General features: G+C 43.0%; 1 protein-coding gene across 1 annotated transcript in view; it reads left to right on the top strand.

Annotated features, from left to right (window-relative positions):
* Positions 1 to 24747, top strand: part of LOC144685734 (slit homolog 3 protein-like) — a 599629-nt gene that overhangs the window by 32038 nt on the left and 542844 nt on the right. The window contains exons 2-3 of the mRNA XM_078550561.1: positions 12717 to 12788; positions 16015 to 16086. Of these exons, the coding sequence (XP_078406687.1) occupies positions 12717 to 12788; positions 16015 to 16086 (144 nt within the window). The remainder of the gene's footprint in view (positions 1 to 12716; positions 12789 to 16014; positions 16087 to 24747) is intronic.

The following is a 24747-nucleotide window of genomic DNA, read 5'->3' as shown; positions in this document are numbered from 1 at the left end:
ATCCCCGCCCCCACTCATCACCTCACACCAATCATCCCCTCCCCCTCCTCCCCACCCATCCCCTCCCCCTCCCCCCACTCATCCCCTCCCCCTCCCCCTCCCCCCCACTCATCCACTGCCCCACTCCCCAACTCAACCGCAACACCACCACTCAGCCCCTCCCCTCCACCCGACTCATTCCCTCCCCCCTCCTCGTCCCTTCCCCCTCCCCCCAATCATTCCCTCCCCCTCCCCGACTCATCACCTACCCCCCACTCATCTCCTCCCCCTCCCTCCCACTCATCCCCTACCCCTCCTCCGCTCATCCACTCCCCACACACTCATCCCCTAACCCCCACACTCATCCCCTCACCCACACACTCATACCCCCACACACTCATACCCCCGCACACTCACCCTCCCTCCCCTGTACTCATTTATCCCTCCCCCCCACTCATTCCACCCACATTCCCCCCACTCCCCCTGCTCATCCCCTCCTCCACTCCCCCCACTCATCCCCTCCCCCAATGTCCCCGCTCATCCCATCCCCCACCCAGCCTCATCCCATCCCCCTCCCCCCGCTCATCCCCTCCCCCAACTCATGCCCTCCCCCTCGCTCATCTCCACCTCTCCCCCTCCCCCATTCATCCCCTCCCCCTACCCCACTCATCCCCTACTACCAGCCACTCATTGACATGCCACTCATCCCCTCCTCTCCCCCAGACACATTCCCCAGTGCACATCCCCTCTCCTCCCCCCACTCATCCCATCTGCCCCACTCATCTCCTCCCCCTCCCCACCACTCATCTCCTCCGTCTCCCCCACTCATCCCCTCCCCCTCCCCCCAATCATCCCCTCCCCCTCCCCCAACTCATCCCCTCCCCCTCCCCTCCCCTCATCCTCACCCCACTCATCCCCTTACTCTGCCACTCTTCCTCGCCCCCACACATCACCTCCCCAACCCCACACATGCCCTCCCTGCCTCCCACTCGTACCCTCCCCCCACTCATCCCCTCCCAACACTCATGTCCTCCCCCACCCCCTACCCACCAACCGCAGTCCCATTCCTGCTCTCCCTCTACCCCCCACCCCCACTCATGTCCTCCCCCTACCCTTCCCTGCTGCTCATCCCCTACCCCTCCCTCCCGCTCATCCACTCCTCCTCTCCACACTCATCCCCTCCCCCGCTCAGCCTTTCCCCCTCCCCCTCTCATCCTCTCCCACACCCCGTTCATCCCCTCCCTTCCCCCCACTCATCCCCTTCCCGTCTCCCCACTCATCCCTCCCTTCCGTCTCTCCCCATTCATCCCATCGTCCCCACTCAACCCCTCCCCCAGCCCCCACTCATCTTCTGCCCCTCTTTCCCACTGCTCCCCTCCCCCAACCCCCACTCCTTCCCTCACCACCCGTTCCCCTCCCCCTCCCGCTCCACCTCACTCTCCCCCATTCCTCCCCACCTCCCTCTCCCCCCACTCCTCCCCTCGCCCCTCCCCACACTCCTCCCCTCGCCCCTCCCCACACTCCTCCCCTCCCCCTCCCCACACTCCTCCCCCACTCCTCCCTTCACCCCTCCCCCGCTCATCCCCTCTCCCTCCCCCGTTCATCCCCTCCCCCGTCCCCGTTCATCCCCTCCCCCTACCCCTACCCCACTTTTCCCCTCCCCCCACTCATCTCCTCCCCCCCGCTCATCCTCCCCTCCCCGCTCATCCCCTCTCCCTCCCTCCGCTCATCCCTGCCCCCTCCCACCATCATCCCCTCCACCCACTCATCCCCTCCCCATTCCCCCACACTCAAACCCTCCTCCTCCCCCACTCATCCCCTCCCCTTCCACCAACTCATCCCCTCGTCTCCCCCAACTAATCCCCTTCCCCTCTCCCCACTCATCCCCTTCCCCTCTCCCTACTCATCCCTCCCCTCTGTCTCCCCCCACTCATCCCTTCCTCCCCCACTCATCCCCTCCCCCAGCCCCCATTCATCCCCTGCCCCTCTTTCCCACTCCTCCCCTCCCCCATCCTCACTCCTCCCCTCCCCCCAACCCCCACTCCTCCCTCCCCCCACCCCCACTCCTCCCCTCCCCCTCACCCTCTCCCCAATCCTCCCCCCAATCCCCCCTACTCCTCCCCCTCCCCCTCACCCCACTCCTCCCCTTCACCCACCCCCCACTCTCTCCCTGCACTCCCTCCACCCTCTCCCTCCCCCTCTCCCTCCCCCTCCCCTACTCCTCCCCTCCCCCATCCCCTACTCCTCCCCTCCCCTACCCTTTTCTCCCACTCACCGCTTTCCCCCACTTGCCCCCTCCCCCCACTCATCCCCTTCCCCCCCCCCACTCACCCTCTTCCTCACCCCCCCACTTACCCCCTTCCCCTCCTACTCCACTCATCCCCTTCCCCTCCCACCCCACTCACCCCCTTCCCCTTCCCATCCTCTTCTGCTTTGGGGACTGATTGTAATCTCCGCAGTGCTGCTGAGACTACAGAGCTGTCAGCCAATCTGGTGGGCCTGCAGCACTCTAATGCGACACTTCCTCCTGAGAAAGGGCCGGAATTCTTGCCTTAAAGCAATTAATGCTGTTCCTAGTGTTAAGCTACTGTGCAGCAGCTGTTGGGATAGTGGGTGGGTTTCCCCTTGACTTTTTATCCAGGGAGCGAGGACCATGGTGCCCCGTAAAATCCAGTCCAATGCGTTAAAGGTAGTTGTTCAGATTGGCAAAGGGTAGTAAGTGGTGTTCCACAAGAATTGGTGCTGGACCACTGTTGTTCACATTTACAATTTGGATGCATAGAAATTCAATATAAAAATTTGATGACATCAAATTGGGGGTGTAATTAATACAGGGAGATAGTGTCAAAATACAGTAAGATGTCAAACTTCAGAATGGGTGTGTAATTGTCAAATGAACATTAACATGTGTATCTATGAGGTAATACATTTTGGTAGGAAGATCAAGAATAGTCTTTGGAAAATAAGTGTCCAAATGAGGTACAGGAGCAGATGAACATGGAGGTCATTAAAATAGCAGCGTAAGTTAATAAGGCTGTAAAACCACTAACAAATCACTGGGGTTCGATTCTAGAGGAATTGGAGTGAAAAACAGGGAAGTTACATTAAACTTGTATGGAACATTAGTTAGACTACAGCTGGAGTATTGTGAAGAGTTCTGTACTCCATATTATATATGAATAATATATATTATGTATATATAATTGGAACTGTTCTCCTTGGACAGGAAAAGTCTAAGAGGAAACTTGAAACAGGTGTTCAAAATCATGAGTGGGCTGGATAGAGTAGATAGGGAAAAACTGTTCCCGCTCGTCAAGGGATCGAGAACGAGAGGGCACAGATTTAAAGTGATTTGTACAAGAAGCAAATGTAATGTGAGATAAACTTTTTCATATAGCGAGTGGTTTGAGTCTGAAATGCACAGCCTGGGCGTGTGGTGGAGGCAGGTTCAATCAAGGCATTCAAGAGGGCAATAGAGGATTATTTGTTTCTACTCAAATAATGTGCAAGGGTACGGGGAAAAAAGCAGGAGAATGGCACTAAAGCATGATGCTCATTTGGAGAGCCAGTGCAGACATGATGGGCTGAATGGCCTCCTTCTGCGTCGTAACAATTCTGTGATTCTATATAAAGAATATAGAGTAAATGGAAAAGGTCCAAAATAATTACTAGAATGATACCAGAACTGGGAGTTTATACTTTTCAGGAAAGATTGAACAGGCTGGGGCTCTTTTGTCCAGAAAGGAGAATACTGAAGGGTAATCTAATGGAAGTTTCCAGATTATGAAAGAGTTTGATAGGAGAAACATAGTGATGTTTCCACACATGACAGAGACCAGAACTAGGGGCCATAAATATAAAATAGTCACAAATAAGCCCAGAGGGATTTCAGGGGAAACTCCTTTATTCAAAGAGTGATGACAATATGGAACTTGCTTTCACAACAGTAGTTGAGGCAAAGAGCATTTAAGAGGAAACTAGATAAGCATATGAGGGACAAAAGAATAGAAGGATATGTTGATGTGGTTGAATGAAGAGGTGTTTCATACACCTTTAAGTGGATGTGGTTACGTTTTCTGTATACATCACTAGAGAGGAAATGATGCAATGTACCATGTAATTCAGACTCAGTTTGTTCTGAGTAAGTTACTGATTCAGACATGTGTACAAGTTCTGCAACTGTTACCAACTTTTCAAATCCTTAATAAATGAATGAATTGAGGTCATCACACGCAAATGGGCAACTGTGAGATGGAACAGAAGACAAATCAGGGAATTACCCAAACCTTAACCACTATGTAACTTCATTGCATCCAGGACAAGATCCACAGCAAAGTCCAATGCACCATTAAAGTGTGACACTCCCACAGACCACTGTGAGCAATTTCAACAGCCTCAAGCTAACATTACAGTTACTAAGCCAGGACCTATAAGCAGACCATCACTATGCTTCAGGAACTTATAAGTCTATGAGTTTCTTAACTCGTAGCTCTGTAATGTGTAAATAAGCATTATCCATGCATTGTAAATAGTTATGGTTATTTGTAAGGGGGAGGTTTTTTTGGGCAGGGAAAAAAGGGTATGTTGCAGTACGCATTTAAGTAGGTGTGGTTATGATTTCTGTATACATCACTTAAGAGAAAATGATGTAATGTATCATGTGATTTAGACTTAGTTTGTTCTGAGGAAGTTACCAACTGAGATGTGTACAAGTTCTCCATCTGTGTAATACTGCTTCCATCTTCTCAAATCCTTAATAAATTAATCTATGTATTTCTGTATCAAGCAGTCCCGTAGACATGGTTTGTACCTTCGTGTTTATCCACTAAGTAAGCTCAAGGGCGAAGAAAAACACAACAGGAGGAGGCTGACATGCAGCATAAATACTGGTGTGGGTGGACCTGTTGGATCGAATTATCTGTTTCTGTGCTATAACTACACTGAAATACTTTGTAGTAACTAAATTGGAAGGAAAGCCAGAAATATAAAAAAAAAGGCTCTTTTAAGCTGGCCCTAATCTTACTGAAAGGGCTGCTTTTTAAAATGAGTCAAGAGTGTTAATACAGCCAGGCATCATGTCTGAAAACATATCAAAACCACTGCCAAATTGTATGGTTTCTTCACATGTTACATTGGAGGCTGTGGAAGCATCTGGGATGGCGGTAATAGTTATTTGTTCACATTTTTCATGACGGGTGCAATAGGCCTGTTTACAAACTGAGCAAAGTGCCTTGCCACAGTACTTTAAGACGTTTCTGTAACAAGGCATGGAGTCATTTAAACACAAATATAACAATTCTAAATATCAAAGGTTAGCATCCCAGAAGCCAATGTAAATTGGGAGTGATGGGTGAATGGGACTTGGTATGGGTAAGGTATGGATTGTGAGCAGCAGAGTTTTGAATGAGTTGTAGTTACTGAATAAAGAGGATTGGGGAGGCTGGCCAGGAAAGCATTGGAGTAATTAAATTAATCTGGAGGTGACAAGCAGGCTGTCTTTGTCTTATAGCGAATATGGGGTTGGAAGATAAATTTGGGGTTAAATAGTCTGCTAAAAAAGAGCCTGGCTCAGCTTGTGGCAGTGGCTGGGGAGGGGGAGAGATCAGAGATATGGGTGGGAAGTGGCTGGGCTGGGGCATAGAGAGGATGGTTTTTGTCTTCCTAATGTTTTAAAATGATTGGGATTTGAGCTCGTGAAGCACATTGAGTGTTTCTGTCCCGCAATTTATGCTTTCAAGCTTGTGAATGCCTCCAATCACTGAGCAGCCCTCGAAGGCTCACGTGTGAACAATAGCTCTTTGGACAGGGCACAGAGATCTGTCAAGTCTTTAATTAGGAACAAGATTTCTAGCTGGAAGTTTGGATTTAGATGAATAAATACGCCATGATTACTGAGCTAGTTGCTCCGTAATATCGGCCACCACTGCATCTGCCCACCAACTGCTGAAACTCTAATCAATGTCATTGCTATTTCCAGGCCCAATTATTCCAATGCTCTGCCAGTTGGTCTCCCATCCTCAATGCTTTGTAAGCTTCAACTTATCCAAAACTCTGCTGCCCATAACCTGTCCCATAATAAACCCTGTTCACTCATACTTAACTGAAGTATATAAGATCCTGAATAGTCTTGACAAGGTGGATGTGGAAAGGATGTTTCCTCTTGTGGGTGAGTCCAGAACTAAGGAGCACTGTTTTAAAATTAGAGACAGAGATGAGGAGAAATTTTTTCTCTCCGAGGGTTGTGCAATTGGAACTCTGCCTCAGAAAGCACTGGAAGTGTTGTTACTGAATGTTTTTAAGGCAGAGGTAGATAGATTCTTGCTAGGTAAGGAAATTGAAGGTTATTGAGGGTAGGTGGGAATATAGAACTTGAAACACAACAGATTAGCCAATATCTTACTGAATGGCGGAGCAGGCTCAAGGGGCCAAATGGCCTACTTCTCCTATTTCGTATGTTCATATGTAGCCCTGTTCTTGCTGATCCACAAGACTCCTGGCTCCCTAACTCTAACAATTTAAAATTATCATCCTGTGTTTAAACCCTGTAATGGTCTTGTCCTATCACTCTAACCTTCTTGAGCCCTATAATCCTCCAATAATTCACTGTTCCCCCAACTCTAACCCTCCTCAATAACCATCGATGGCAGTGCCTTCGGCTGTCTAAGCCTCATGCTCTGGAATCCCCTCCCTAATCCTCTCTGCCTCTCCATCTCCTCTAAATTTCCATCTCTTTGATCTAACTTTTTGTCACTCCTCTTAACATTATCCTTTTTTTTTGGACTCGATATCCATGTTTAAAATCTGATTCAGCCTCAGCGAAGCACTTTAGGATATATTTCAATATTAAAGGCATTTATTAAATGCAAATTGTGTTTTTAATGTTACCAGTGAAGCCACACTTTGGAATGCATCTGAGACTTTTCATTGTAGTTGGAGGAATACCAAGAGGCTTTAAAAAGAGTTAAAAGAGGTGGAATCTAGGGTGGTTCTTGGTCTAAATCTCTGAGCCAGAAAAATCAGACTTTGGGGACACAAAATGTTCTTGACAGGGAAGAAAACAATTAGGATAAGAGAGACAAAGTTTGAGTCCTTAAAATAATGATTAACTCCACAACATAGCACTGCACAGTTCAGAGAAATTGGCAAAGGATTGTGCTTATGGTCTAACCACTGAAATGATGATGATGATGATTATTATGGTCTGTTGAAACAGGGTGGAGAGCCTCTTTAAATGAAATTATAGGGTGACAAACACAAGACTGGATTAACATTTTCAATTTCCATTATTTTTTTTAAAAATTGCAAATGATTGAAGATAATTCAGTTAATAGGCTTACTCTTTTCTCCCTGTGTCTTGGCGTGCCACACATATCGAGTCCCTTACCCCATCTCTTTTTAAGCTTGCAATTCTAGCCAGGGTGGGGACAGCAGTTTCTCCCCTCAGCAAATTAAGATATCTTTCCCAAGTTTCTATTTTGTGTTGAGCCAGGGCTTTGAGCATTGGTCAACCCTTTCAATGCAGAGACACTTCAGTCACATTCGTGTTTCTCTCCCTTTAGATGTTTAAAGCAGAGGTTGCTGGGCAGTGAGCAGAAGAAGAAAACTTAAGCCAATTCATTTTGCTTCCCCTCCCAACTAGGGAACACTGACAATTCTAATGTCTCTGCCATATTGCTCTGGCAGAGAGCTGCTAGCTCAGTATTGAGTAGAAATTGAACCGTTTCTGTCTATGCCTAAGCATCATGCCTTGCAGTGAACTTATTAATATTGGATTCTCTATGTGAGAAACTAGGCGTAAACAGATTTTGGATCTTTATCCAAGTGTAGCCTTGAAGCAAAAGGATTGGCTCTTTGTTGACTGCTAACCTATAATTTTCCTTTTTTTTCTGAGCTTTCATTGTTTCTGAGGTTTTGTCAGGTCATCTGTTGTTCCTTTGCTAAAGGCATTTTCATTTGTCGTAGAACTTTAGGACAAGTCTTAATGGTGATGGTTTCACAACCAGTGTCTCCCTGTATGTTTAACCTAGTATATAATACTGGATTGGAATGGGAAACTTTTCATGGCAACAACAAAAGATAGCAGTGATCTAAAGAGTTTTCAAAAGAAGGGAAAAATCATGATAACATAATTGTTTTAAGTTGAGTTTTTTTTTGTGTGTGTTCATTACTGAGTTGTGCAAGGGAAGGGAATGATATTCTACTTTCACTGTTAGTAACAGTATTATGTGTCCCTGGATCAAGTGTAGAATGGATTCTGCAAAGGGAAGCTACCTCAGTGGTTCATTTTGGAAAAAGATCTGTAGGCCACAATTCGAGCTACAAAATACAAATAAAACCTCAATCTTCTCAGATCTTGGCTGCTTTAAATTCTTTAACCATAGTGCTTTACCGCTGTAGCTGACATTAATTCAGGATAACTCTAGCCTGATCATCACTGAATATCAAGCCATTGTTTCCAGGACTGTCACTGACGTCACCTCCTCTGGAGATCTTCCCTCCACAGCTTCCAACTTCATAGTCTCCCAACCTCGGATGGCCCCCTTCTACCTCCTACCCAAAATCCCCAAACAGGGCTGTCCTGGCAGACCGATCGTGTCAGCCTGTTCCTGCCCCACGGAACTCATTTCTTGCTATCTTGACTCCATTCTCTCTCCCCTTATCCAGTCTCTTCCCACCTACATCTGCGATTCCTCTGACACCCTACATCATATAAACAATTTCCAGTTCCCTGGCCCCAACCGCCTCCTCTTCACAATGGACGTCCAATCCCTCGACACCTCCATCCCCCACCAGGATGGTCTGAGGGCTCTCTTCTTCTTCCTCGAACAGAGTCCCGAACAATCCCCATCCACCACCACTCTCCTCCGTCTGGCTGAACTTGTTCTCTCACTGAACATTTTCTCCTTAAACTCGTCTCACTTCCTCCAAATGAAAGGCGTGGCTATGGGTACCCGCAAGGGCCCCAGTTATGCCCCAGTATGTGGAACATTCCTTGTTCCAGTCCTACTCAGGCCCCCTCCCACAATTCTTTCTCCGGTATGTCGATGACTGTTTTGGTGCTGCTTCATGCTCTCGTCTGGACCTGGAAAAATGTATTAATTTTGCTTCCAATTCCACCCCTCCATCATTTTCACATGGTCCATCATTGACACTTCCCTTCCCTTCCTTGCCCTCTCTGTTTCAATTTCTGGTGACAGACTGTCCACCAATATTCATTACAAGCCTACCGACTTCAACAGCTACCTTGACTACAGCTCCTCACACCCTGCTTCCTGTAAGGACTCCATCCCATTCTCTCAGTTCCTTCGCCTCCGTCACATCTGTTCTGATGATGCCACTTCCCAAAACAATTCTTCTGACATATCTTCCTTCTTCCTTAACCAAGGTTTTCCACCCACGGTGGTTGACAGGGCCCTCAACCGTGTCCAGCCCATCTCCCGCTCATCCACCCTCACACCTTCCTCTTCCTCCCAGGACCATGATAGGGTCTCCCTTGTCCTCACTTATCACCCCACCAGCCTCCATATTCAAAGGATCATCCTCCGTCATTTCCGTCAACTCCAGCATGATGCCACCACCAAACACATCTTCCCTTCACCTCCCCTGGTGGCATTCCGCAGGGATCGTTCCCTCCGGGACATCCTGGTCCACTCCTCCATCACCCCCTACACCTCAACCCCCTACCACGGCACCTTCCCATACAACCACAAAGGGTGCAACACCTGCCCCTTTACTTCCCCTCTCCTCACCGTCCAAGGGCCCAAACACTCCTTTCAAGTGAAGCAGTGCACTTTCCTCAATTTAGTCTACTGCATTCGCTGCTCCCAATGCGGTCTCCTCTACATTGGAGAGACCAAACGCAGACTGGGTGACCGCTTTGCGGAACACCTTCGGTCTGTCCGCAAGCATGACCCAGACCTCCTTGTCATTTGCCATTTCAACACACCACCCTGCTCTCATGCCCACATATCCATTCTTGGCCTGCTGCAATGTTCCAGTGAAGCTCAACGCAAACTGGAGGAACAGCACCTCATCTTCCGACTAGGCACTTTACAGTCTTCTGGGCTTAATATTGAGTTCAACAACTTTAGATCATGAACTCTCTCCTCCATCCCCACTCCCTTTCCGATCCCCCTTTTTACTAATAATTTATATATATTTTTTTAATATATTTTTCTTTTCCCACCTATTTCTATTATTATTTTTAATTGATTTCCATCCATTGTTTTATCTCCACCTTTTAGCCTATTTCGATCCCTTCCCCCTACCCCACCCCCACTAGGGCCATCTGTCACTTGCTCATCCTGCTTTCTACCCTTACTGTTGCCATTAACACATCCTTTAGCTAATATCACCACCATCAACACTCCTTTGTCCTTTTGTCTATGACATCTTTGGCAATCTCTTCTTTGCCTCCACCTATCACTGCCCCTCTATCTAGCTCCACCTGTCCTTCCCCCCTTAAACAGCTTATATTTCACCTCATTTCTATTTATCTTTAGTTCTGATGAAGAGTCATATGGACTTGAAACGTTAACTCTGTCTTCCTCTCCACAGATGCTGTCAGACCTGCTGAGTTTTTCCAGCTATTTTTGTTTTTGTTTCAGATTTCCAGAATCCGCAGTATTTTGCTTTTATCTAGCCTGATCATGTCCATTTGCCTTTCTTGGCCTGTAAATATCAGAAAGAACAGTCTTGAAGATATGTTAACAGCAAGAACATGTTACTGGGAGATCTTGCATGCGGTCTAGTGAAACATAATAAATACTTGAGGTGCAAACCATCCAGATTGAAGTGCAGAGGCAACTTTGCTCACTATCCTGAGGAATCAAATCGATGGCGAATTAGAAATGCATTTTTCTGAGAACATTTAAGGATCCTTTGTAGTGCATTGAGTGGGTTTACCCAAGAAAGAGCTGACCTGTACTCAGAAGAAGGAGCAATTCATGTAATTAAACTGATCACCGCGGTTAATCAGGAATGCCAGATTTCAAACGCTTTCTGCTTGGCTAAAGTTTCAAAGTGCTGCCTGCCCATCTGGTTAAACACTCTTGAGCTTAGGAGTTGCTTGGACAGTGGTGGGGTTGGGGGTTTGGCCGTATGAAGCAGTACCTTGGAATCCATTTAACCGATTCTCTAAACAGCTCTGCAAGGTGCACAGAATGCATGTTATAACAGAAAATTTTGTCTATTTAGAAGAAAACAGCAAGGCAAAATGAACTTGTATTTTTAAAATGTCAATCATGTCTTTCGCACCAAAATATTTTGTGGTCAATTAATTTACTTTGAAGTCACTATTGTAGTATAGGAAGAGGAAGCCCAGCAGCCGAGCTGTGCACAGCAAGACCCCATAAACAGCAATGTGATAATGACCAGATTATTTCAGCGATATTTTCTGAGGGAAAAATATTGCCCAGGTGGGCAGGGAAAACTCCCAGCTCTTCCTCGAATAGTGGCATGGGATTTTTTACATCCATTCGAAAGGACAGATGGGACCGTGGTTTAACATTTTATCTGAAAGACAGTATGTTGAATGGTGTAACGTGCTGAAGTGTCATCTTAAATAATTTCTCCAGGTTGGACTTGGGTCCATAGCCTTCTGATTCAGAGGCAAGACTGACTGCTACCAATCAACCAAGTCTGTCACCAAAAAAATCCTCCTCCTTTGAGGGTGACGGATGCTTTCTTAAATGTTGTGTTCCTAATCCTAACCTTGCCAAGGTGGTGAGGCATTAGTATCCTTCCTGCAATGGGGTGGGGAGTAGGGAGGAGAAATGAAAAAACATAAAGACTGTCTGTGCCTTTGGGAATCATGAATGCAAACACAAAGAAGCTACACAATAGGGGATCTATAAAATCACAGAGCAACAGCTACACTCTTTAATCAACTTGACCCTCTTCATTCCAGGCTGAATCCACACTCCCCACATTACTACCGTTTGTTGCAGGATAATAGATGGCTGGCAGTGAGTTGCCAGGCAGAAATTCAATTGTGCAATTCACAACCTGAGAGCAAAGTTTGAGGACTGTATGGACATCAACCAAGCATCAGGATTGATCATACTGTCGTAAGCATGTTCGGCAATGTTTGTTCTTTGTAACATGTAGCAAATTAAACACTGGAGGATGAAATTGGTTAACGCCAGCACGTGAAATGGATTCTTGGTGAATTGGCAGCCAATTTTTCATCGTGCCAGTTTTTTTTATTTTCCATTGATGTGGAAAATATTGCCATATTTTGTCATTTCAACCAAATACACACAGCAGTGAGACAAAGAAACGAGTTTCCAAAAAGGGACAGAACGATTGTTGTGTGCAGTTCAGTGGAAAGATTGGGTATGGTGAAAAACTGACTGCTGATTCATTGCATGCCCGTTTTCTGCTGCTGGCATAGACCAATTTCATCCCTTAATTTTTTTTACAATGACATTGAATTTGGTTGAGGTAAATTATACAGGTCCAGAGGCAATAGTAGTTCGTGTTGTTCCTAGGAGGTAAGCTACTAAAAAGACTATTTAAGGGGAAAAACTCTATGTCCATGTCTGGCAAACTTCTGCTGTTTGGCAAAGGGAGGAGAGGTACATGGCATATTTATCATGGCTCAATGTTTCATTTTGATGCAATTTATCTGCATGTGGTGAACCTTCCTTTGTTTGGGAACACTTATTCATGTCAATGTATGTGGCCCTTTATGAAAACATGCCCTGTTTCTTATCAACCTGTCCTATTTTTTGCAGTGATCTGGACAAGAACAACATCACACGGATTTCCAAGACCGACTTTGTTGCACTGAAGAATCTTCGAGTTTTGTAAGTAAAATCCAGCTCATGATTGAGCCCTTTCCGTTAATTTGGAAATGGCCATAAAACTAAAGCCTGCTTATAATTCTGTCTTTTTTTTTCCTCCTGCATTCTTTGTGCTATTATGAATTATGAGGCCAGAGATTTATGTCGTAAACCAATGGTGCTTCTAGGAGCTGTGCTAAGAACAGCTGAAACTTATATCACCCAATGTCTTCGTCAGTCATCAAGCAGAGGCCTTTTCGTCTTCTGTTTGGTCTGGATAGGAGCCAAGGTCCCATGCATGAATGGCATGGTAACCTACTGTACCATCTACTCTCACCAGAAATGCACTATCAGTGCTTCTGCCTTTCATGCAAAGGAAACATAGCAACTTGCAAGCAATGTGCTGTGACTCTTGGAAGAATAGTGTATTTTATCCAGTACAGTTTTTCAGGACATTCTAATTGACTGGCTGTCCAAACCAGCTGATCCTCCAAGCATGCCACACGAATATCATTATTTCATCATGCCGAATATCAGTTTACTTGCTGAATTAATATTATTTAATACACTACAATCTTTGGGAATCACATTCAATAAGCTATCTAAAATTTTCATTAATCACAGCCTGTGTTTCTGAAACCATTTGGATTAAAGGCATCCCAGTGTACACACAAACTGTGAACAATACCCTACAAAGTAGCAATACAGTTGCAACATTTTTGCACTGCTTTTCACTTTGCATTTAGTTTGGCTCAGATTTTGAGATCAAAGACAAGCAAGGAACAGCCCTTGCCACTGACCTTGAAGCAATTGACCACAAATATATAGCAAGCTCCGTGGTGATAATCTCCCTTATTTCATTCTGGCATCAGCTATAGGGAATTTCTGGTGTTCAGGAGCAGTAAATCATTGAGCAATTTGAGCAGCCAGTAATACTGAAGGATTCTCATGGATAGCAAACCAGGAAGTGAAAAAAACACTAATTATCATTCACTTTTTAATTATTTTACAGAAAGTGAAATAAAGTTTAGGACATACACATGGGATTAAAGCAGAAGATGAAATATAATCAAACTTTAAAAAAATATTTTGTATAATTTTAAAATAAACATGGAATTTTTTTTATCACGAATAGAGGGAATGACACCCCAGATTTCTAAAATTATTTTTTCAGGGCCAGCATGGTTGTTCAGAAGTAATTATGATTTAGTAACCAATTAAAAACTCCTCGTTAGTAACCCATTAAAAACACCTCATTCAACAAGGCATAGCATTTTCAATGCTCTTTTCAATGAGAATAGCGCTTAGTGTCATTCATGTCAAATCATTGATTTCTTTGCTGATTTTGGCTATGAAGGATACGACAGCACATTCTGCGGGGGTGCAGCATATCACTGACAGCAACTTCTGATTTCCACATTTAACTGTGCATATGTGGATGACAGAAGTTGTTGTCAATTTTACAGAACAATGATGCTGAATACTGACAGATGCCACCATTACAAACATAAAATCTGTTTAAAGTGTGCAGCAGAAACAAAGAGGAAACCATGCAGTATAAGATGTCATGGAATTGGTAGCCCTAGATTTACATCCAAAACAACAAATAAACATTGCTAAACACAAATTTTTCCTTCAATTTTCCTGTCCCCAATTTTAAACAGTGTTTTTTTGATTGGATTCTGTGGAGACCTCTTATGTTAAGAGCTGTTGTTTCAGTCTTACCCAACAACCATGTAACCACAATTTTCAGCAGAGGTCAGTGAATAAAAATTTAGAACAGAAGCTCTGTTAATCCTGGACACACGAGCCAAATGGTGTGCCCCATATTTCATAAAAAGATCAGTTAAACAAGAATATTTTATATACAATTTCACTATGGCAGTAGCTCTGCCCAGATGCCAATAATGGTTACTGCAACATAGACATAATAGGTGCAGGTAACAGCTCTGCTTGTACATCAGATGGCACTGTTCCTAGAATATATTCCTAAATTAGCTTATACCTGCTTCACTGCAGCAATATCCCTTAAAATCTATTGAGATCAGCTAACTCAGCACATGACAGAATACAAACCTGTAATCTTGTGGTCTGTATGGCTCAGCGCTCCTCTGTGCAATGCCTTTGAGCACAGAACTGTCAAGGGAACATTGTGCAGAGTTTAAAAAAATGTTTTAAAGTTTAAGTCAAAAAGATGTGTGTTAATGATGGTCACCACTGTAAGTAGAATTCTAACCACTTTAAGTGGGTTCTGGCGACACTGTCCTTCTGGCATTAACACAAGCAGTAAAAATATTGCATGACATTTGGCATTACTCTGGGAGGATGGGATGGTACAATAGTTTACGATACTGTCCCTTTAGTTCTGGTTGTTGAATACAGTCCATACTAATAGGATGAATATCTCCTGTCCTTACTAACCCCACCTGGAATGAATCTGGCAGCGAAGCAAATGCCTGTATCAGTTTATTGCTTTTGCACTATTGTTTTATTACACATAGTTGCAGAGACAGAAGAGAGGGAAGGACATAATTTCTTTATCTCTCTCTCCTCTTGGCTCTTGAATCACAAGCAATAATATAACACCAAAAACTGATAAAACACTGAACTTTAACACTCTAGTCTCAGTCTAGCTCCTGGTAGCCATTGGACCCATTATTTGCATTAGCTTGCCAGTGGTATTACAAATTGTAGTTAAGGCACAGTTTTTGGAGCACCTTGTCTGTGTCGCCCCTGACGTGGCAATATTTGATGCTGATACCAGGAGCAAAAAATGGAAAATGTTTCTCTGTCCAGTACCGTTTGCATCAGAATACAAAACACTTTCTCAGAGCACAAGTTCACTATTTTCAACAAAATATTGTCAAGAGTTGCATGTGCAAAAATCTGGTGACACTGGAATTTACCCTCTTGTAAGCAAATGGCTCTTTGGTTACCAAAGATGTTAATTGGGTTGTTGGAGGATGGAAATACAGGTTCGGCCAGAACAACTTTTTGAGAGTCATTGAAAAGGTTGAAAATCAAAAAAAATTTTTTTAATTTGAAGAGTTGTAGCATGACTAAATATTGCTGCCATTTTTGATTAAAGCATGCTGATTCTGATGGCAATGGTCATGGTTGGACTTTCATATTAGAGGCATTGTCACTACACAGTGTCATAGATTAGAAAATCAATTTATCTCTACTTTGGAGCCAAGAATAGAAAGAAAAAGAAGATCCAAAACTGACCATTTTATCTATTTTGTTGCAGACATCTTGAGGAGAACCAGATCAATGTAATTGAAAGAGGAGCCTTTCAGGATCTGAAGCAATTAGAAAGACTGTGAGTTACTTTTTGCACCCCACTGATGAATCACTTTTATGACATATTTCACAGCTTACATCTGAATAAATAATTTTACAGACTGAATAAATAGTGTTGCCTGTATCTCCCAATCCTGCTGCACAAAATTAAATATAGGACAATAGAGAACTGGTGGGAGATTATGTGGCAATAATCTAATGTAACCGATTGAATCACTCCCAGCCATTTGTTATCAATTCTAATATATAATGTCAATTTAACAGGGGAACCTTAATTATCTGCCATAATGGAACAGACCTCCTCTTGATAGATCCATGCAAATTGGCAGATAATTGAGTCCCCTATACTTAGACTGACACACAGTGAGCTTTTTTTTGGTTTCTGATTGTTCTGTTTAGATTACTTAATCAAGTTCTTGGTATTGTTTTCCTTTCTAAAAATTCTTGAGGAGAGAAGTATTATCAATCTGTGTCTGCTCAGTCTTCCAGATCTGAGGTTCAAATTTCCACTGGTCTTTTGACTTAACACCAGATATCAGAGGTGCAAGGTTAATAAATTCTATCAGGTACTGGACATCCAGATAACAACTCCTTATCCCGTGGGATCAAGAACGCAGAGCCTGTAAAAATCAATTCAAAACGCTCAATTGCAAAACTAAGCTTGGACTCTGACTGGCCTCACAACTCCCACTGAAACTCTTACAGATAATTGAAAGTGTGGATTATAGCAGTGGATAATTGAGGATCCATTGCCCTTAATTCTTTTATATGCACAATTTCATTATTCTGCTTCTTTCCTTCTACATCGCATGAATGGCAGACATGGTGCGATATTGGTAATAGGATAATAAATATTAAAATTAGCAGAGGAGCTGAAGATGTATAGCAAAATTCATGAGCTCTAGATCATATTGGAGAATACAAATGTGCAATATCACAATATACTGTAGATAATAGTCAAGATTATCATCTAAATTATATTGTAAAGTACTGCCCATTGTGTACGATGTATTATTGGTACATGTTAACGTACTGTGCACAGTCTAATCTATGCTATCCAGCATAAGAACAGAACATGCCACTTACTAAGTAAATGCTTTAACATACCCCTGTCTGTGAGTCCTAGATTTAAATGTACTGAATTATTGGAATGTGGTATGGTATATAAATCAAATGCTATGAAATTACTAAATTGCTGTAAAGTTCCTCTCGATAATTTAAACTATTTTGCATTTATTGACTTTACTTAACATTCAAATTATTTCAAACAATTCTATAATGCAGTCAATTACCCTATGATTCTCAAGATGTGATTATTTATTATAATTAGATCTTGTCTCCTTAAAAGGACAGGCCAAGTTATATGCAGATTACTTAGCAGCAGAATATTCCTTCAGTGTTATGAGGTACAATTCTCTAGTCCTTTAAGGCACCTTGAAGTGATTGTTCAGATTAATGTTCATTATAGTTTATAGAGTCCATCTGATGTTCATTCTATTGGATGGGGTCTATAATGGGTGGGTGATCCAGTAGATTACTGCCCATGCCTTTCAAATTAGCATGAGCCACATGATGAGAGAGCCAATTCTTCTAGATATAAAAATCTTCCTTTCATCACATTTCCATCACACTTCAAATATTACAACTCGGATGTCACACTCCAAAATACCACAGTTTGCTAGAGTTGCAAAAATAATCTTTAAAAAGAGCCAATGTTGGATTTTCCTGACTTGGAGACAAACATTTATTGCGAGTGCAATTAACCTCTTCGTAACTCCAGGAATTCAAAAGATGCTTAATTGTCTGAAATTGCTTATTTAGAGCACATGTCCATACACATACTTCAACAATGGCATTAACGGCATTTGCCAGGTAAATGTACCAGACAATTATGACTATGCTGCGGACAACTCATGAGTAATAACATATCAGCAGCAGTAATGCAAGAATAGGAAGAGGCCATTTAGGCTCTCAAGCCTATTCAATCATTTGATTCAAAGCTGATATATTTTTATATATACATGACCTGCACCTTGTGTATGCAACACATTTAAATGTGTCACACACCCACTTGATTAACTCAAATATCTTATTTGTAAAACAGAAACAATTGTAAAGATTAGAATGTTATCGATGAATAAGCATCATCTAACAAAAAGGTGAAGCGAGATCTAACTAAAGTCAGTATGTGATTATTCATGGAAATTCAAGGGATAGACCATACCACAGTGGCAAAATAAGTTTTATAGCAGGAATGTTTTCAATGATCTTCTGCTATGATTTCAACAAAAGATCAGTGTAAATCTTCTTTCTGCACTTGGCTGAGTTTTCCAAAAAAGTTACTGTGACCAATCAGGAACTCCCACCTCCTGCTTCCCCCACCCTGCAGAAATTCTCGGCGGTGGGTGCACTTCATGATATGTCCGTAGCTCATGTTGTTATAGCACATCACAGTGTGACAGGGCATTTGCTAATGTTTTTAAAATGAAAGATTTGAAATTTAGTCCACTTCAAAAAAAAAGCAGAAATTGAGGAACAATGTATATAATCAATAGCTGACCAAACTGTGCCCGTAAACACTAAATCACAGATTTGTTCAGTGTGTCCAATAGGGCATACAGCATTTTGATATGCACCTTGTTAGCACCGCTTAAGTGGTCACCTGGGTGTTCATCTCTGAATATCACTGAGCATCATAAATGACGACCATCCATGCCAACCAGGCCTTGTGGGCATGACCATGAACATACTTGCACTTCAGACGTCAGGCTGTGAGCTGGAACACACGTGTGTCGCTCAAGATCCTATGTTTGTACCATCTTTTGTCCATTTTAGTGGGGATGGGAATTAAACAGAATGCCTAATGCACACGCCCAATCGATCCAATCACATGCATATATTGTCTTTAAAGTGCAGCAGTTGCAAAGTAAACTAACCCTTGTCATTTTTTTTCACTTATTAAAATTGGCTGCACACTCCGAAACTGGACAGCCCAGTTCAAAGCTAGTTGGAAACTTGCAAAGTGCATACTCATGCATGCATTTCCTGCTGAGCGGCCCTGAGGTTCTGTTTAGTTAATGATGGTAACTCTCTCTCCGTCTCTGCGGGGCTGAAATTTCACAGTTCCTGGCTCCACCCCATGCACTCATTCATTCATCCTCATTGTTTACAAGAAGCATTCAGCAGATTGGCCTGGAAGTGTAAACTGTCAACGCTGAACCTCTGGTATGCTGCAAGGTGCCGGCTGGAGCAGCAGACCTGCCTGGCTGTGTTAAATTCTGAATTAGTCAGGCAGCAACATAGAGCTAGGGCTGGAACATTCTGCATAGGCATGATAGCTGGTAAAAGTGAAAAGAAATACCTTTGTGGCTGTGTGTCGGCTGTGGCCTCACATTGAAAATGTTCAAAATCCAAGTTCCTTTTGGAAAAGACAGATTTATTTTAATTAAATGCACTGATTGTTGGCCAGACCCTGCCTGACCATTCAAGGTTAAAACGCAAAGGCCCCATGTTCAATCCTCATCTCAAATGGTAGTTTGGGGAATTATAATCGGTGCTTCTGGATTAGGGAGCAGATAAATCAGCCAGGTTCCAGTACCTGATTGCCATCCAGTGGCTTTGCTGGAGGGCTCACTGTCTATTGACATTGAGTCAGGATAATTCATAACACCCTCTCCCATGACTGTTTGCTATTCTTCCTCTCCATTTTGGATCACACAGTGTTTTTGTGCCTCCAACCCTGAACTCTCATCATTTCCTGCCCTACCTTTCTGTTTTATTTTATTGTACTGTGTGGTACAGCTTCTGGTGTCTATTTATAACTTCCTAAAACAGATGAATGACCTATGAATTGAATCCACACGTACCTTGGTGTGGGTGTAGTATATATGTTTTAAAACATAACTTTTGGTTGTGGGTGGGAGGGGAGTGGAGTGGGGTCAGGGACATGGAGGAGTGGAAGAAGGAAGGGCTTGGGGTCTTGAATGTGGTAGTGGATGATAGAAACAGTCAGTCAAGATAAGAAAATGAGGGCCCAAAAGGGCAGTGTCAGTACTGTCCACATGTGGATCTATCTCAGGGTTTTGGCTGGCAGACCCCTTACAAAGCTTTGAGTTCACCTACAACATTTCAATTATCTCTGCTGAGAGTGATCTCTGACAATCTCCTCTACAATGCATAGAAGGGCGGGCCAGCTGAGCCTGCAAGTTCACCCATACCCCACAAAGTGTGAGTACAATACTGGATGCTAATATGAACATTCAATACCGAATGAATGCAAAAACACATTATTGTTTTGTCCACAGTAAAGAAATGTCCCTAACTCCCCTGTAACCATTGATGCGTGCCAACCATGAGATGTGCCAGTACATTTAGCTCCCTGACTAAGCACATATGAATCAAGTGAAACCAATATAATATGAAACATTTACAAGTGCAATTTAAATTTAAAAAACACCCGTGTCATCATTGTGCTCTCAATTAGTCTTATGTTCATGACAATGGAGTTGGAAATGAAAGTTGCGGCCATGATAAAGCCTCCCTGTTAGACCAGGAAGCTCTTTTGTAGTCTGCCCATACCTGCTGCAATGTCAACTGATGGCAGGTTTAATCACTGAAAAGCTTCCCCTGATGCGTGATCACATGTTTCCTGTGCATGCCGCCGGCACTTTAAATTTTAATTGTAATCACGCGGGGAAAAAGCAGAAAGAGAGTGGAAGTGGTGCCCACTTTCTGTTCCTCTGTCAGGAATGGCGTGCCACAGTTAAAATTCCATACAAAGCATTTGTATTTCTGTTTTGAGGACATCCTAAAGCATGCCATGTTGTCATGGGGATAAGCAAGGGGAGATGGGAGTTCTTTTGTTTAATTTATCTGGGTGTTTGCTCTGAAAGTGGATAGTTGCAGCTTAGACCTGATGCAGTGTGCAGCTCACTGAAAGGAGATGAAAGTTCATCAGGCCTGCAGTTAAGCAGAGAAAATACTAACTTTATCGCTTACTGTGTGGAATGCGGGTGCGGTTTAATCTCAGTTTGGATTTCATGAGGAAAAATGATCTGGAAGATTTGCCTAGCTTGAAGCCACAGGTAAAATCTGCAGGGGCCCTCCAGAGCTTTGTGGAAAAGGAAGCAATCAGCTGAGTTAGCTCGGAAGCATTGAGACGGCCACCGGAACTATCACCATACGACGTATGAGCAGAAGTAGGCTATTCAGCTCATCGAGTCTGCCCCGCCATTCAATGAGATCATGGCTGATCTGGTAATCCTCAACTCCGCTTTCCTGCCTTTTCCCCATAACCTTTGATTCCCTTGCTGATTAAAAATCTGTCTATCTCAGCCTTGAATATACTTAACAACCCAGCCTCTACAGCCCTCTGCGATAAAAAATTCCACAGATTGACTCCCTCTTAGAGAAGAAATTCCTCCTCATCTCTGTTTTAAATGGGTGCTGCCCTTGCTCTTAGGTTATGCCCTTTGATCCTAAATTCTCTCACAAGGGGAAACAACCTCTCAGCATCTACCCTGTCAAGCCCTCTGAGAAACGTCCCCCTAAGGACTGAGGCATACACAGTCATGAGGTCTGAAACAAAAATTATTACCTCAGAGAAGAGCTGGGACACTGAGGAGAATTAAAGTGAATTTCAGAGGGCTGTGGCATATTTTTGGTTGGTCCCTACCGAAGTAAGATTTAACTTCATGATTTTGTAACGTATAAGAGAATTCTTTGGGGGAAACAAAACACTGTGTGCATAGCATCTGTATTTATAAACTATAGTGTTAAGTTAATAATGCTTGCTATGTTTAATTCTTTTTCATACAATAAGGTTTGATTTTGTTTAAGAACATAAAATCTAGTGGCATAGCTCTGTCAGTTAATCACTGGATGTTCAGATTTCTGCTTAAACATTAATGGTCCCTAACAGGATCATAACAAATGTAGAAAGTAATATTATGCACATTTAAAATGAGATTAATGCCAGCTTCCCTGAAAGCTTTCTGAAAAAGTGCATTATGTGGTAATAAACTGATCCATATATATAAGGAAAGTTTTAACCTCTGCCCTTGGATGATGCTAAGTTAGCTGATCTCAGCTGAGATAGTCCTGTAGCAGCTTCTGAATCATCTAATGGTAGAAGAGGGAAATCAATTGAGAAGTTCCCTCGCCTGATCATTACTCTGTGTGATGAGGGTGGATGTGAGATAAAGACAGATTCGGACTCAGGCTCAAAGCCCCTATTGTTAAATAACATGTTGATTGTCTAGATTTGCACACTTAGCTGCTACCACCTGTGCACCTCTACCTTATTATGAGCCAGTGCATTCAAGGAGGGAGGGTAACTGCAAGACTGTGTAAGTGGGAGGATGGCAAGGAGTTTATTGTCAGTTAGGAAGGTAGGATAATGTTATACTCGTATTGCAGCCTAATTCTTGCTTCCATCAGACAGGAAGATAGAAAAGTATGGGCTGCTTGACACAATGCGTCTTTTCCAACTCGCCAACTTTATTGTTGCTTCATGTGGACAATAGAGCGATAGCAGCAGTGGTCAAACTAGAACTCCAATCCCTTGAGGGATTTAACGAGGACACACACAGTTTTATGGTGTTATACAGGGCATTGGTGAGACCACATCTGGAGTACTGTATACAGTATATGTCTCCTTATTTAAGGAAGGATGTAAATGCATTGGAAGAAGTTCAGAGAAGGTTTACTAGACCAATACCTGGAACGGGCAGATTTTCTTATGAGGAAAGTTGGACAGGCTAGACTTGTACCCGCTGGAGTTTAAAAGTGTAAGAGGCGACTTGATTGAAACATAAAAGATCCTGAGGGGTCTTGACAGGGTGGATGTGGAAAGGATGTTTCCTCTTGTGGGAGAATCTAGTACTAGTGGTCCCTGTTTAAAAATTAGGGGTCCCCCATTTAAGACAGAGATGAGAATTATTTTCCGTCAGAGGGTTGTGAGTCTTTCAAACTCTCTCCCTCAAAAAGTGGTGGAAGCAGAGACTTTGAATATTTTTGAAGCAGAGGTGGATAGATTCTTGATAAGCAAGGGGGTGAAACAGTATTGGGGGGTAGGCAGGAGGTCACAATCAAATCAGCCATGATCTTATTGAATGATGGAGCAGGCTTGAGGGGCCAGTGACATATTTCTCTAATTCTAATGTTCGTATATATGAACACGTGGCAAAGAAATTTTAGCAAAGAGACAATACCATGTGTTATTCATTTTGAGACAATACAGAAGCAAGATGCATTTGGAAGTGAGAAAAATAAGTTCTGAGGGAAGGTTAAGAAAGCTACACTTGTTTTCTCTGGAAAGAAGACTTAGATGTGATCTAAGACTTTGAAAAGAGACGATAAACTGATCCAAGCTATGAGAAAAATAAACTTTTCACCATGAGATTGATGTTTATTTTATATATAAATTGTGGGAATCTCAAAATAGAGTTCAATGGCTTACTTGGAAAATTGTCAAGGCTGATGGGAGACAATTTTCTAGAGACACCAGTAAAATTTGATCCAGAATCAATCCAATTACAAAAGGTAATTTATATGTTAATTCTCTGATCAACCATGCAAATGAAGTTATAATTTCTAGTTATGATTAGATGAAAGAACCAGTCTCAGGGAATGTGCGAAGGAAAGCAACAATCTCAATCCGTGAGCATTTTGTCAAGGTTTAAGGGTCAGCCTTTTATAATCCAGATACCTGTCAGGTTCTTCAGTCCCCTATTCGTCACACTGCTAATATTAACCAAAAGGAGCTCGGTGAAGAATCATCCTACATAATTTGCCATTAGATGCAGGAGTTTCAAAGAATTTATGAAGAAGAATGGTAAAGATTTTGTAAAAGCCAAATACTGTGGATGTCAGAAATCTGAAACAAGAACAGAAAATCTTGGAAATGCTCTACAGGTGTGATAGCGTTTGTGGAGAGAGAAACAAATTTAAGGACTCTGTTTAATGACCTTTTGTCAAATTCTGTCCCTTCATTACTTTAAGCAGTCAGAGATGTTCATTTCTTGTGTAAGCTTGGCTATTATATTACTTCATTTGCAAATAAATTTGACACAGCTCCTTCAGCCTGATGCATTACATTATTGTCCACCTTAGTGTGATAGGAGAGTGGCATGCATCTCACTTAACTTCTAGTCACGATTTACCATGATTCAAACTGAAAGCCTATTGAGCAATAGTCCTGCCCAGTGTGCTTGATGCATGTGAGACTATGAGAGTGTACCAGCATCGTGTCATGAAGCTCAACCACTTTCACTTTGGCTGCCTTCGGAAGTTTCAGAAGATCAGATGGCAGGACTAAATATCGGACATGATGTGCTCACTTGAGCTGGCATGTTGAGCATTCACATATTTAGACAGTCACAACTGAGTTGGGCTGATCATATAATCACAATGCCTGACACCCGCTTACCAAAGCAAATCTTCCAAGAAGAGCTTAAATCTGGGTGCACTCTCATGACGGCTAAAGGAAACGCTACAAGGACATTATGAAGCTTCACTTAGGAGTTTTGATATCGACTTTGGGTCCTGGGAGAAGCTCATCGAGGAGCATTGCACCTGGTGAAGCCAAATTTTAAAAAAGTGTGCAGCCTTCTTCGAAAGCAGTCAGAAACAGAGAGAAAATGCCAAGAAAGGAAATCCCGAGCTAGAAACTCACCCAAAA

Source organism: Cetorhinus maximus, chromosome 10 (assembly GCF_964194155.1).
Source record: "Cetorhinus maximus chromosome 10, sCetMax3.hap1.1, whole genome shotgun sequence".
Classification (NCBI taxonomy): Eukaryota; Metazoa; Chordata; class Chondrichthyes; order Lamniformes; family Cetorhinidae; genus Cetorhinus; species Cetorhinus maximus.
This window is presented reverse-complemented; position numbering and strand designations above follow the sequence as displayed.